Below are 14,380 nucleotides of genomic sequence, written 5' to 3' on the forward strand. Positions count from 1 at the left end.
TTCATCATCATCAAAAATGAATAAAATAGTAGATTTTTAGAATAAGGAGGAAATAATTTTTTGAGTTTTTAATAAGGAAAATTTTAATTATTTACATGTGGTGGCAATACTTTTTGTCTTTTGAATGAATGCCTGAACAGTGCATACTTTTGATATTGAATTTTATGAATGTTAAAATTGTTGGCTCTTGAAAGAATGATGAACAAGAGAAATGTTATTGATGATCTGAAAAATCATGAAATTGATTCTTGAAGCAAGAAAAAGCAAAAAAAAATTTTAAAAAAAGAGAGAAGGAGCAGTAGAAAAAGCCAATAGCCCTTTAAACCAAAAGGCAAAGGTAAAAATGATCCAAGGCTTTGAGCATCAATGGATAGGAGGGCCCAAGGCCTAAGCGGCTAAATCAAGATGTCCCTAACCATGTGCTTGTGGCATGCAGGTCCAAGTGAAAAGCTTGAGACTGAGTGGTTAAAGTCGTGATCCAAAGAAAAAGAGTGTGCTTAAGAACTCTGGACACCTCTAATTGGGGACTTTAGCAAAGCTAAGTCACAATCTGAAAAGGTTCACCCAGTTATGTGTCTGTGGCATTTATGTATCCGGTGGTAATACTGGAAAACAAAGTGCTTAGGGCCACGGCCAAGACTCATAAAATAGCTGTGCTCAAGAATCAACATACTAAACTAGGAGAATCAATAATACTATCTGAATTCTGAGTTCCTATGGATGCCAATCATTCTGAATTTCAAAGGATAAAGTGAGATACCAAAACTGTTCGGAAGCAAAAAGCTACTAGCCCCGCTCATCTAATTAGAATCTGAGCTTCACTTGAAACTCTGAGATATTATTGCTTCTTGATTTCTTTTTATCCTATTTTATTTATCTAGTTTCTTGGGGACAAGCAATAGTTTAAGTTTGGTCTTGTGATGAGCGGATATTTTATATGCTTTTTGGGGGTAATTTCATGTAGTTTTTAGTATGTTTTAGTTAGTTTTTAGTATATTTTTATTACTTTTTAGGAAAAATTCATATTTATGGACTTTACTATGAGTTTGTGTATTTTTCTGTGATTTCAGGTATTTTCTGGCTGAAATTGAGGGAGCTGAGCAAAAATCTAATTCAGGCTGAAAAAGGACTACTGATGCTGTTGGATTCTGACCTCCCTACACTCAAAATAGATTTTTTGTTGCTACAAAAGTTCAATTGGCGCGCTCTCAATTGGGTTGGAAAGTAGACATCCAGGGCTTTCTATCAATATATAATAGTTCATACTTTTCTTGAACATAAATGATGTAAACTGGCGTTTAACGCCAGTTCCATGTTCCATTCTGGCGTTAAACGCCAGAAACAGGTTACCAGTTGGAGTTAAACGCCCAAAACAGGTCACAACCTAACGTTTAACTCCAGAAACAGCCCAGGCACGTGAGAAGCTCAAGTCTCAGCCCCAGCACACACCAAGTGGGTCCCAGAAGTGGATTTCTGCACTATCTATCTTAGTTTACTCATTTTCTGTAAACCTAGGTTACTAGTTTAGTATTTAAACAACTTTTAGAGACTTATTTTGTACTTCATGACATTTTAGATCTGAACTTTGTACTTTTTGACGGCATGAGTCTCTAAACTTCATTGTTGGCGGGTGAGGAGCTCTGCAGCGTCTCGATGAATTAATGCAATTATTTCTGTTTTCTATTCAAACACGCTTGTTTCTCTCTAAGATGTTCATTCGCACTTTAATATGATGAATGTGATGATCCGTGACACTCATCACTATTCTCAATTTATGAACGCGTGCCTGACAACCACCTCCGTTCTACCTTCGATTGAATGAGTATCTCTTAGATTCCTTAATCAGAATCTTCGTGGTATAAGCTAGAATCCATTGACAGCATTCTTGAGAATTCGAAAAGTCTAAACCTTGTCTGTGGTATTCTGAGTAGGATTCAGGGATTGAATGTCTGTGACGAGCTTCAAACTCACAAGGATTGGGCGTAGTGATAGACGTAAAAGGATCAATGGATCCTATTCCAACATGAGTGAGAACCGACAGATGATTAGCCGTGCGGTGACAGCGCACCTGGACCATTTTCACTGAGAGGACGGATGGTAGCCATTGACAACGGTGATCCACCAACACACAACTTGTCATAGGAGGAACCTTGCGTGTGTGAAAAAGAAGACAGGGAGAAAGCAGAGATTCAGAAGATAAAGCACCTCTTAAACTCCAACACATTCTCCATTACTGCGTAACAATTACTCATTTCATGCTCTTTCACTTTTTACGACTGAAACTAAAGAACCCTATTGGTATCCTGACTAAGAATAATAAGATAACCGTAGCTTGTTTCAAGCCGGCAATCTCCGTGGGATCGACCCTTACTCACGTAAGGTATTACTTGGACGACCCAGTGCACTTGCTGGTCAGTTATGCAGAATTACATAGTGTGAGTATAATTTTCGTGCACCAGTAATTCCGTGCTACTTCTTATCAGAAACCTTCCCCTTGGGCAGGCTCTGATACCACTTCTAAATGTTAAACTTGTAAAGGTTCTTGTAAAGGTTGAATCATTTGAACTTGAAAAATTGGTACCAGTTGTAACATTTTTTGTAAATGCATCATTCTTACTCTATGAATTATTTGTCTAGATTTATAGATTCTTTTATTTTTAATACTTTCTTTAACACTTCTTAAGGATTTATTGGTTTTAGTATTACTAATCAATTTTCTAACTTTGATTATTTTCTTCTTTAACTTTTCTATTTCTACTGTTAATTCTTAATATTCAAGTTTTAATCTTCTTATTTTCATTGCTATTGCCATCATTCTTATTTTTATTTTTCTTTTAATAAACTTTAAAGAAATAAGTTTCTTCTGAAATTCTTTCATATTATAAGCATATAAATAATAATTAAGATAATAAAGAATAATGATTATAAGAAAATAAGGAATAAGATAGTAAGCTTACATAGATGAACTTGTACTATTATTTATTGTAAAGTTGATACAATCTTAAAGATGATTACAAATATTTTAGAGAATCTTTGAGATAAGAGACTATAAGAATAGAGAGAGTCTTAGAGCTTTCAAGTTTTTAATGATCCTGAAGTGAATGAGGATTTTAGTATTTATAGACCTCAAGTGATTACTATTTGGTTACTATTTACCGACAGTACTGTTTCTCGACATTTATTGTTTTACCGACATTTACTATTTGCTTTTTCTATTTTGTCGACATTTACTCTTTGTTTTTTTTTAACAGAGATCATTTTCTTTTTTATTGAACATTGACATTATTTTCTTATATAGTTCTTATTGCTTTTCTGTTACATTTCAAAAGGGTCTTGAGAGTCTTGAAAGTAATGAGCTGGACTAGATTGGACTTCTTCGCCTTCTCCAAGAGGTACGGCCTGGATTGCTTGTAATGAATTCTGGATATCTTCTGCTAATGATGCTGCTGCTAGGGCTGCCATAATTTGTTGTTTTTGTGCTAAGAATAAAGATTCTTATTTATATTCGTTAACATTACTGCACGTAGCTGATATGGCAGGGTGTTTTTGTGAAGCTGTTAAGCATTGATCAATGACTATTTTTCTTCATAAATTCAAATCATATTTGTTCCACCATTTGATTTTTATTACTCTTACTAAATATTGTATACTGAGATATTCTTCAACTACTGCTGAGTCATATTCCCATGTTAAGATCCAGCTAATTTTCATGGTTGTTATGAATGATATGAATTTGTATTCGGGTAGGAATAATGATTTATTTTTAAAATACTCATAAGCCAAACTAGCTTCTTTTGGGAAGAAGTCTTTTAGTGGTCCAAAGGTCTGAAATCATGATTGGAACTATTTTAAAAATTGTAATGATATTCCTTTTCTGAATCAGATGAATCAAGAATGAGGGCTTCGTGCTAGGTATAACATATGATTCCACACTTCTTGATAATCATAGTAAGTATAATTATGGGGTTCAAACTTCAATGAGAAACTCTTAGATTGATATGGGAGTAATTTCCACTCTTGTAAGGATAATATCTTCATGATTTTTATCTTCGAATAAATGGGTTGTTTGGTATTGTGATCCTTATAATGTATTAATTCGATAGATCCAGTGTCTACTAATATGAATTCATAAAATTTTTGGATTTTTTTTGTAGGTTGGTAGGAATGTAATAAAAAGTGTTTGGAAAATTGATTTTGTATAGGATTTTTCTATCTTTTTTGAACCAGTCCTTTTCAATGGTTAATATTCTAATGGGCTTAGGTTTTTTATAATACGGAACTATTCTTTCAATGGTTGGATTTTGTACAGATCTCATGGTTGTAATAAGGTAAACTTGTTGCTTGTAGTAATTTCAGAACTTTTATATGGTAATGATGATGAAGATGCTTTTACAACCTGTGACATAGTCATAGGCCTTAATGATAATGCTTTTGCGGGTAAAGGAGTAATTGGTAATTGTCTTTCTTGTTTTTGGTCAAAAGGCTAACCATAAACTTCATTGGAAATTGTTTTTTGATTTATTTTTCCCCTGCAAAAATTCTCGAGTAAGAATGTCAAGGAGTGAATTTAGTTCGTCTTTTATATGTCCAATAGTAAAATCAAAACATGATAGAATAGCCTGCCACCTTGCAATTATTTGTTTTGAAACCGGATTTTTACAAGGTGGCAGGTTATTCTATCATGTTTTGATTTTACTATTGAACATATAAAGGGTGAACTAAATTCACTTCCTGACTTTCTTACTCGTGAATTTTTGCAGGAAAAAAATGAATCAAAAAATAGCTTCCAGTAAAGATTATGGTCAGCCTCTTTACCAAAAATAAGAAAAATAATTACCAATTACTCCTTTACCCGCAAAAGCATTATCATTAAGGCCTATGACTATGTCACAGGTTGTAAAAGAGTCTTCATTACCATATAAAAGCTTTGAAATTACTACAAACAACAAATTTAACTTATTACAACTATCAGATCTGTACAAAATCCAACCATTAAAAGAACAGTTTTCATATTATGAAAAACCTAATCCCATTAGAATATTAACCAATGAAAAGGACTGGTTCAAAAACGATATAAAAACCTATACAAAACCATTTTCCCAAACACTTTTCATTACATTCCTACCAATTTACAAAAAATCCAAAAATTTTATTAATTCATATTAGTAGACACCGGATTTATCGAATTAACACATTATTAGGATCCTAATACCAAACAGCCCATTTATTCGAAAATATAAATCATGAAGATATTATCCTTACAAGAGTGGGAATTACTTCTATATCAATCTAAGAGTTTCTCATTGAAGTTTGAACCCCAAAATTATACTTACTATGATTATCAAGAATCGTGGAATCATATGTTATACCTAGCACCAAGTCCTCACTCTTGGTTCATCTTCAGAAAAAGAATATCATTACAATTTTTAAATTGATTCTAATCATGATTTCAGACCTTTGGACCACTAAAAGACTTCTTCCCAAAAGAAGCCAATTTGGCTTATGAATGTTTTTAAAATAAATCATCATTCCTATCCAAATACAAATTCATATCATTCATAGCAGCCATGGGAATTAGCTGGATCTTAACATGGGAATATGACTCAGTAGCATTTGAAGAATATCCCAGCATACAATATTTAGTAAGAGTAATAAAATTCAAATAGTGGAACAAATATGATTTGAATTTATTAAGAAAAACAGCCATTGATCAGTGGTTAACAACTTCACAAAAACACCCTGTCATATCAGCTACGAGCAATAATGTTAACGAATATAAAAAAGAATCCCTATTCTTAGAACAGAAACAACAAATTATGGCAGCCCTAACAGAAGCAACATCAAAAAAAGATATCCAGAAATCATTACAAGCAATCTAGTCCAGCTCTTTACTTTCAAGATTCTCAAGACCCTTTTCAAATATAATAGCAAAACAATAAGAAACATATATGAAAATAATGTAAAAGTCCAATAAAAAAATGAACTTTGTAAAAAAAAATGCAAATAATAAATGTCATCAAAACAGCAAAAGCAAACAGTAAATGTCAGCAAAACAATAAATGTCGGCAAATAGTAACCAAATAGTAATCACTTGAGATTTATAAATACTAAAAGCCTCATTCACTTTAGGATCATAAAAAACTTGAAAGCTCTAAAACTCTCTCTATTCTTATATTTTCTGAAATATTTGTAATCATCTTTAAGATTGTATCAACTTTACAATAAATAATAGTACAAGTTCATCTCTATAAGTTTACTATCTTATTCCTTCTTTTCTTATAATCATTATTCTTTATTATTTTAGTTATTATTTATATGCTTATAATATGAAAGAATTTCAAATGAAATTTATTTCTTTAAAGATTATTAGAAGAAAAATGAAAATAAGAATGAAGGCAATAGCAATGAAAATAAGAAGATTAACAATTAAATCTTTAGAATTAATAGTAGAAATAGAAAAATTAAAAAAAAATCAAAATTAAAAAATTGATAAGTAATACTAAAATCAATAAATCGTTAAGAAGTGTTAAAGAAAATATTAAAAATAAAAGAATCTATAAAATTAGACAAATAATTCATAGAATAAGAATCATGCATTTACAAAATATGTTACAACTGGTATCAATTTTTCAAGTTAAAATAATTCAACCTTCACAAGAACTTTTAAAATTCATAAGTGAAATAAAACTAGTATTTAAAAAAAAAACTACTCTCAACTTAGTTATCATTTAAAAAATAAAATAAAATTTTACTATTTGTATAATTATCTTAATAAAATAATTAAAAATCATTTTAAATTTTAATTAAATTAAAACTGAATATTAAACCATTAGTGATAAATTTCGTTTTAATTTACAAATCATTATTTATGATCCCCGCAAATACTGATGCGGGTTTCATTTGATGGATGAAAATGAAATTGAAGTTATAACTAGCGGATGCTCTAACAGTTACAGACAATCCACACGCAGATTTAAATTTTGTGTGGTGAGCGTGTGTTGCACTGAAGAAGAAGAAGAAAACAGAAAAGAAAACAATGGCTTCAGCTTGGCTTCATCTCCGTCCTCCTCTCTCTAAATTGTCTCAACAGAGAGCACACCAAATTACTTCCCTGACCTCACTCAAATTCACCACTTCCACCAAAACCAACTTCATCACGAAACCTCTCTCAGTGCGCTTCGCTTTAACCCAGTCTGACTCCTCCAATTCCAAATCCATCGAACCTGATCCCTCCGCGCTTCTCCAACATATTGCCGTAAGCCCTTCATTTTCTCAATTTCTTTATTTCTCGCTTTAAACTCTTTCTTTTCTGTTTTATATGAGTTTAGGTGCCTTAATTTCCCTCGCGTTTCCGTTGCAGGACAGTTTTGATCTTCCTTCTGATTACTTCGCTCAGCTTCCCCGGGATCTTCGTTTGGATGTGAGTGCCCTCGACATCATTCCTTCTCTCTGCACTCTACACGTTGCTTATTTATTTATTTATTTATTTTTGACATTTTATTGATTAAATAAAAGCAAATTAAATAAATAAATGTTCCTTTCGAGTTGTATTTGTGATTTGTGCAGCTGAACGATGCCGCATTCGATCTATCAAAGGGACCAGTCTTGGACGAGGTTGGTACTTAAATACTATTCACTGTTTATCCTTTTCAAGAGCAAAGCACACAAGTAGAATTCATTGATCAAACATAAGGGTAGAATTTTAAACCACCCCCCCCCCCTTTTCCGGGGAGTCTTATTTTATGCTAAAATTTCCATCTTTGAATTACAAATTCACCGTCTGAAATATTGATTCATGGGTAAAATAGAGAAGATAACATTCAGAATGAAGTTCAAACTACATTCTCATTATAACAGTTTACAATTACTTATGCCTGTAATTGATACTACTTTCTCGTATTGCCAAGCTCAACGCTACTAACCACCAAAAAGGCAAAAGTTCAACTCTACTAACTGTAAATTAAAAAGGTTAAACTCTACTAATATAGGATAATTAGACCTATTATACCTGTTACAAGTTATGTTGAAGCATTTGAGTTTTACAAAAAATCACATGTATCCCCGTTAATCAATTTTTGATTGCTTCTTATTCTATTGTGTTTGGTACTTTGATGTATTTACCAATTCAGAATAGAATGGATAGTCTTTGATTCTCGATCCCACTTCTGATAATGGCGTATTTATTTAATGGGGAATAATGTACTTACTCAGTGTGGGCAAGAGTTGGGGGAAATACTGCTAAACATCACCCGGGCATGGGAACGTGGCGACACGTCAGCTTCCTACTCTTTATTGACCAAGCTTCCTTCTATGGAGGAGAATTTGACAGGCAGTGCCAAATCAGGTAAGCCCATAGATGAATAACAAAAGATATCAATGTGGTTTTTGATAGGATGATCGTCCAAACAACCTCCTCACTACGAAATAAAGGAGGGCATGGCTTGAAGTTGAAGGTCTCTTTGTTCTCTTTGTTGCTTAGCACTTGGCAAGCGGTTGGTATCTGCTGGAAGAAGGTTCCAGTCAATGGGTCAGTATGGCCAAGGTGAGCCACAAAAGGTATTAACACTTCAAAATTGTGCTGATGGGTCAGGCTTCAATAATCTTTATCCTTAAGTGAATAAAAAAAAAATGGTTGACATTTTTGGGTGAATAAGTGACTGATATTTAATCAGAATGAAGCATTCTGGGTTTTGCTCTTTTCTCAGTTCTTTTAGTGTTAATGATGTTCTCGTTTGAAACATGTATTGTATCAAATTTAGGATATTAGGCTAATATTAGGACCGAAAGAGAAAGGCCCGGAAAGTAGGTACCATAAAGTTTTTCTCTGTAATCAGTTCCTTGTTTGATTTTAGCAATGTTTGGTTTTTGTTATGTTTCTCTGAAATCACTCTTGCAAATATCTTTGATTATAAGCTGTTTTGTTCACAAAATAAGCTAATGCAACCATACAAAGCATTGAAGTGTATTGATAGATGAGGATTAGCACTTACTACCATACTAGTCACGGTGCAAAGATGTATCAAAATATGATACTGACAGATAAAAGCCAATGAATGAGCAGTATTAGTTTTTGTCTGATGACACACTATATGGCAATGTTTAACCATCATAGATTGCAAAAGCAATGATCACAGCTGGGAAAGCTCTATCAGCTATTTCAACTTCTGCAAGAATAGATGAACAACCGAAAGAAGCAGCTAGGATGCTGAAGGTCAGAAATTTATTACTTCCAGTTTCTGAATAAGAAACTATTACTGTTAAACTGCAAAATCAGTAATTCCTTTGGCAACTGCAGTTCGGAGAATTGCAGCTTGAAATAACACCAGACAACGCTAATATCGGTGCGGTAATTGGAGTTGTTTTTGGGTATGTTTTGCACATTAAACTTTTTTATCTTTCATTATAAGAAATAAGGCTGACACAGGAGAACCCAATTCTTGTATAATTTATTTCAACTTTGAACACAGGATCCTTTCATTTGAAATAGCTAATGGAATTGAAAACATTCCAGAGAGTTCCTTGCAGTACGCAAATGACAATGCACTGCTGCTCGCTAAGGTGCTTTAAAATAACTTCTCACTCACAGTATAGGTTCACATGGTTTTGTTAAGTGTTAAACTCTATTCTAATTTCTGATGCCGAAAATTTGCAAATATTTGCTGTATTTCATATAGTCTTTAAGGGGAGCCTTGCTTGCTCTATTCTACTGTTCCACGGTCCTGTCTGCATTCACAACAGTTGGGCTTGTTCTACTTGGGATACAACTAAGATCAAAGAAAGATTGAGCTTCTCAGTTTTGCTTCTAATTGTATGTGGTGGTGAGGTAATAGAGATGCACTATTAGGTTCTTTCGTAGAATACAATCATTGTAAAGTTACAAACTCATCATATAGTTGCGAAAACCACACTATAGCTATATGTATTCTGTTTAATGTAAAATTTAATACATATTATATGGTCTTGTTTGGATTTTTAATAGTATTTATTATTTTTTATATTTTATATAAAAATATTTTTTTAATAGAAAAAACAAGTTTTGTTTGGATAGCAAATATAAGTACTTTTTCTAATCAGTCCTACTATATATACAAGCTTTTTTAACAAACAAGTTTAAACAAGTTAACGTTAACCCAACAAAACTCACATAAAGCGTATGTGAAATCACGCTATTCTGCTTCGTGTTTCTTCTTCTTACTTGTGTCCCGCATTCCTCCTCCAACGTTTGTGTCCCGCATTTTTCCTCCTCCTCCGCCTATTCTTTTTTCTTTGCGATCCTTCTTCTTCTTCTTCTTTGCGTGTTTCATCCTCTGTCGTTTTTTTTATTGCTGCTGTTGTTGCTGCAATTTTTTTCCTCCTCCTCTTTCTATTGATTTTGCAACATTATGTATTTTTTTATTCTTTGTTTGATTTTTTTCTCTAAAAAAGAATTATGGAAAAATGAAATAAGAAGCTAAAGAAAAAGAAGCAACAGAAGATGAGGAGGAAGAAGAGGAAAAGTTTTAAATTATGCAGAACTTATCAAAATAAAAATATACTGAAATTTCTTAACAAAAACACAAATTTCTTAATTTTTACACCAAAATTTTGCTACAAGCACATAAATATTTTCATTAATGAATTTTTTTCTTCATTTTTTTTATAGAAAATGACAAATCGATCCCTAACTTTTTGGTCTATGGACATTTAAATTCTTGAGAACTTAAAAATACATCTAAGTCCCTGACCTCTTCAAAATTTGGACGTATTGAACCCTGAGTATAATTTGTCCAAATTTAAAAACTCTCTCATGTGTGCATCGGTATCAATCAGGTCAGTATAACAGGAGTCACGTTTAATTTTTTCGTTGAGTCTGACAGACCCAAATGAACATGAGGGATCAATATGTCCAGATTTTGAAAAAGTCAGGTATTTAAATGTATTTTCAAATCTTTGAGAACTTAAATGTCTGTAGATCAAAAGGTCAAGGACCTATTCATCCTTTTCTTTTTTTATTTCTTTATTTCTTTTAGTTGAATGAATGTAGGAATTTTTTATTTAAATTAAATAAATATAATATTTACCGATTTAAATAAGCGTGCAAGTATTTACTGAAATACGTTTCTAGTTGCATCTCAGATACAGTGAGAAAAACCCAAAAATGAACATATCTCGAATGCACTGACCCCATTCCGAGATATGACTGGCATGCCCCGTATCACAGAACGGGGTCAGTGCATCCGAGATATGTTCATTTTTTGGTTTTCCCCACTGTATCTGAGATGTGACTAGAAGCGTGTTTTGGTAAATACTTGCACGTTTATTTAAATCGGTAAATATTATATTTATTTAATTTAAATAAAAAATTATGAATATAGATTCATCCTTTTCCAAATAAATTTACAATTTTATGTGTTTCTTCTTTTTTTGTTTGATTTTTTTTGTTTTTATTTTTGTTAAGAGAGTAAAACAATATGAGTTCAAAAAGACATGCATAAAATATTACCAGAAGCACTAGAACAAATTCTATAGTCGTCACAAAAAATCGATGAACAAAATTCCTGATAAATGGACAAAACAGTTGCAAATCACTCAAATATATACAAAATAATATTAGAAGTACAATAACAATATTTTGTTGTCTAGTTACAAGATAAAGAGGATGATAGCAACAAGTGCACCTCAATTCACATAAAATACACCAAAAGACATACTTAGTACACCGAAATACAAACCAAAATATACAGCTATTATTTTTTATTACATCATACAATATGAATTCAAAAAGTCATGAAACTCAATGAAACATGAATAAAATGATACCAGAAGCACTAGAACGAAATTCTATGATTTGTTACAAGAAATTGATGAACAAAATTCTTGATAAATAGATAAAAAACAGTTGTAAATCACTCAAATATGTACAAATAACATAAGAACACAATAAAAATATTATGTTGTCTAGTTACAGCATAAAAAAGATAACAGCACTAAGTACACCTCAATTCACACGAGATACACCGAAAGACAAACAAAATACACCAAAATACAAACCAAAATACACAGCTTTTATTTTTTTATTACATTATACAATGCGAGTTTAAAAAGACATGCAACTCAATGAAACATGCATAAAATAATACCAGAAGCACTAAAACAAAATTCTATAGTTTGTTACAACAAATTGATGAACAAAATTCTTGATAAATGGATAAAAACAGTTGTAAATCACTCAAATATGTACAAAATAACATCATAAGCACAATAACAATATTTTGTTGTCTAGTTATAGCATAAAGAGGACGACAACAACAAATACACCTTAATTCACAAGAAATATACCAAAAGACAAACAAAATACACCGAAACACAAACCAAAATACACCACTATTATTTTTTATTATATCATACAATGTGTGTTCAAAAAGACATCCAACTTATTTCTTTTTTTCTTTTAGTTGAATGAATGTAGATTCATCATCTTCCAAGTAATTTTTCAGTATTATGTGTTTCTTTTTCTTCTTTGTTAGATTTCTTTTTATTCTAGTTAAGAGAGTAAAACAAGAAGAAACTTGAGAAGTTAAAACAAGAAGAAAAAGATGAATATAAAAAAAAGAAGATGATGATGATGATGAAAAAGAAGAAGAAGCAGTAGCAAAAGATGCGGAGGAAGAAGAGGAAGACTTTTGAATTATAGAAAATTTATCAGAATATAAATACACCGAAATTTCTTAACAATAACACAAAATGTCTTAGTTTTTACACCAAAATTTTGCTACAAATACACATTTTTTTTAATGCTGTATTTTTTTATTTTTCTTTTTTTTATTTCTTTTTTTTTGGTTGAATGAATGTTGATTCATCCCCTTTCTAATAATTTTACGGTATTATGTGTTTCTTTTTTTCTTCATTTGATTTTTTTCTATTCTTAGTAAAAGAGTAAAATAAGAAGAAAAAGATGAACAAGAAAAGAAGATGATAATGATGAATACAGAAGCTTCTCAATTTTGACACCAAAATTTTTAATTGTTACACAAGATTTTAAGAGGATTATCATTAATTAATTCGGTGCATTGAGAGTTATCATTAAGTAATTTTGGTGTATTCTAAATTTAATTTCGGTGCATTCTGAATCTAAATAAGATACAATTTTAGTCTAAGCTTATTTTCGGAATACACCTCAATTAATTCTGAAATTAGAATAAAAATACATTGAAATTTTTTAACAATGACACATAAAATTCTTAGTTTTTACACTAAAATTTTGCTACAAATGCGTAAAAATATTTTTTTAATGTTGTATTTTTTCTTTTTTCTTTCTTTTTTTAGTTGAATGAATGTATGTTCATCCTTTTCTAAGTAATTTTACAGCATTATGTGTTTCTTCTTATTCTTTGTTTGATTTTTGTTTTTGTTTTTATTATTGCTAAGAAAGTGAAACAAGAAGGTAAAACAAGAAGGAAAAGATGAATAAGAAAAAAAATGATGATAATAATGAAAAGGAAGAAACAGTAAAAGATGAGGAGGAAAAGGAAGTCTTTTTAATTATGCAAAACTTATCAGAATAAAAATACCCGAAATTTCATAACAATAACATATAAATTTCTTAATTTTTACCGGAAATTTAGCTACAAATCGCAATTAACTCAGAAATGCTCCAAAATTATTTAATGATTGCGATACACAAACTCAGTTTGAAAACAACACACAAAATAATTGAATTATCAATAAAAACACATCCTAATTTGGATCAGGAAAAGTCATCAATATGTCAAAATTTCTATGATAACGATAACAATAACAATGATAACAATAACAACAATACGTATAAGAAGAAGACGATGATGACTATAACAATGATGATCATGATGATGAAAAAGATGGAGGAGAAGGAGGAAAAAGAAGGAGAAAAAGAAATCCCAATAAGAAAAGAAGGAGGAAAAAGTGGAAGAGGAGGTGGTGGTAACGATAACGAAAGTGTAGCAGGGGCGCGAAGTAAAATATGCGCGCGAGTATAAATGACTTTGTTGAACTTGTCTGGTTAAATGACTTGTACGTAGAGATTAATTCCTTTTTAATAGATAATTGATTAAAATCTTCTTTGAATTTTGGTTTTTTAAAAAAGCAACATATTTATTGTTTAAAATTAAAGTTTTTTTGCTTTTTTTTCGTAAAGTACTTTCTAAAACATTGTGTACAAATGTATATATAATCCTGTAAAAGTATTTTTTTTAAGCGTTTCTTTCTTTAAATAAGCTAATCCAAACAAGTACTAAGCTAACATCTTTTGGTTGAATTCCTTTCATCTTTGCAGCTAAATTCTTTAATGTGAAAACTTTATGATATGTGCACAATCTGCATATGTATGAATACTTATTTTTATTGTTTATTCACGGGAAGAAAT

General features: G+C 31.2%; 1 protein-coding gene across 1 annotated transcript; it reads left to right on the forward strand.

The window, feature by feature from the left end:
- Positions 1-6,868: 6,868 nt before the first annotated feature.
- LOC112711019 (uncharacterized) lies at positions 6,869-9,976 on the forward strand. The gene is made up of 9 exons (XM_025763547.3): positions 6,869-7,255; positions 7,361-7,420; positions 7,567-7,614; positions 8,212-8,344; positions 8,480-8,556; positions 9,113-9,211; positions 9,296-9,366; positions 9,468-9,558; positions 9,675-9,976. The coding sequence occupies exons 1-9, from the start codon at positions 7,037-7,039 to the stop codon at positions 9,783-9,785; spliced, it is 909 nt and encodes a 302-aa protein (XP_025619332.1). The 5' UTR covers positions 6,869-7,036; the 3' UTR covers positions 9,786-9,976.
- Positions 9,977-14,380: the final 4,404 nt, after the last annotated feature.

The sequence above is a fragment of the Arachis hypogaea genome, chromosome 9, assembly GCF_003086295.3.
Source record: "Arachis hypogaea cultivar Tifrunner chromosome 9, arahy.Tifrunner.gnm2.J5K5, whole genome shotgun sequence".
In the NCBI taxonomy this organism is placed as follows: Eukaryota; Viridiplantae; Streptophyta; class Magnoliopsida; order Fabales; family Fabaceae; genus Arachis; species Arachis hypogaea.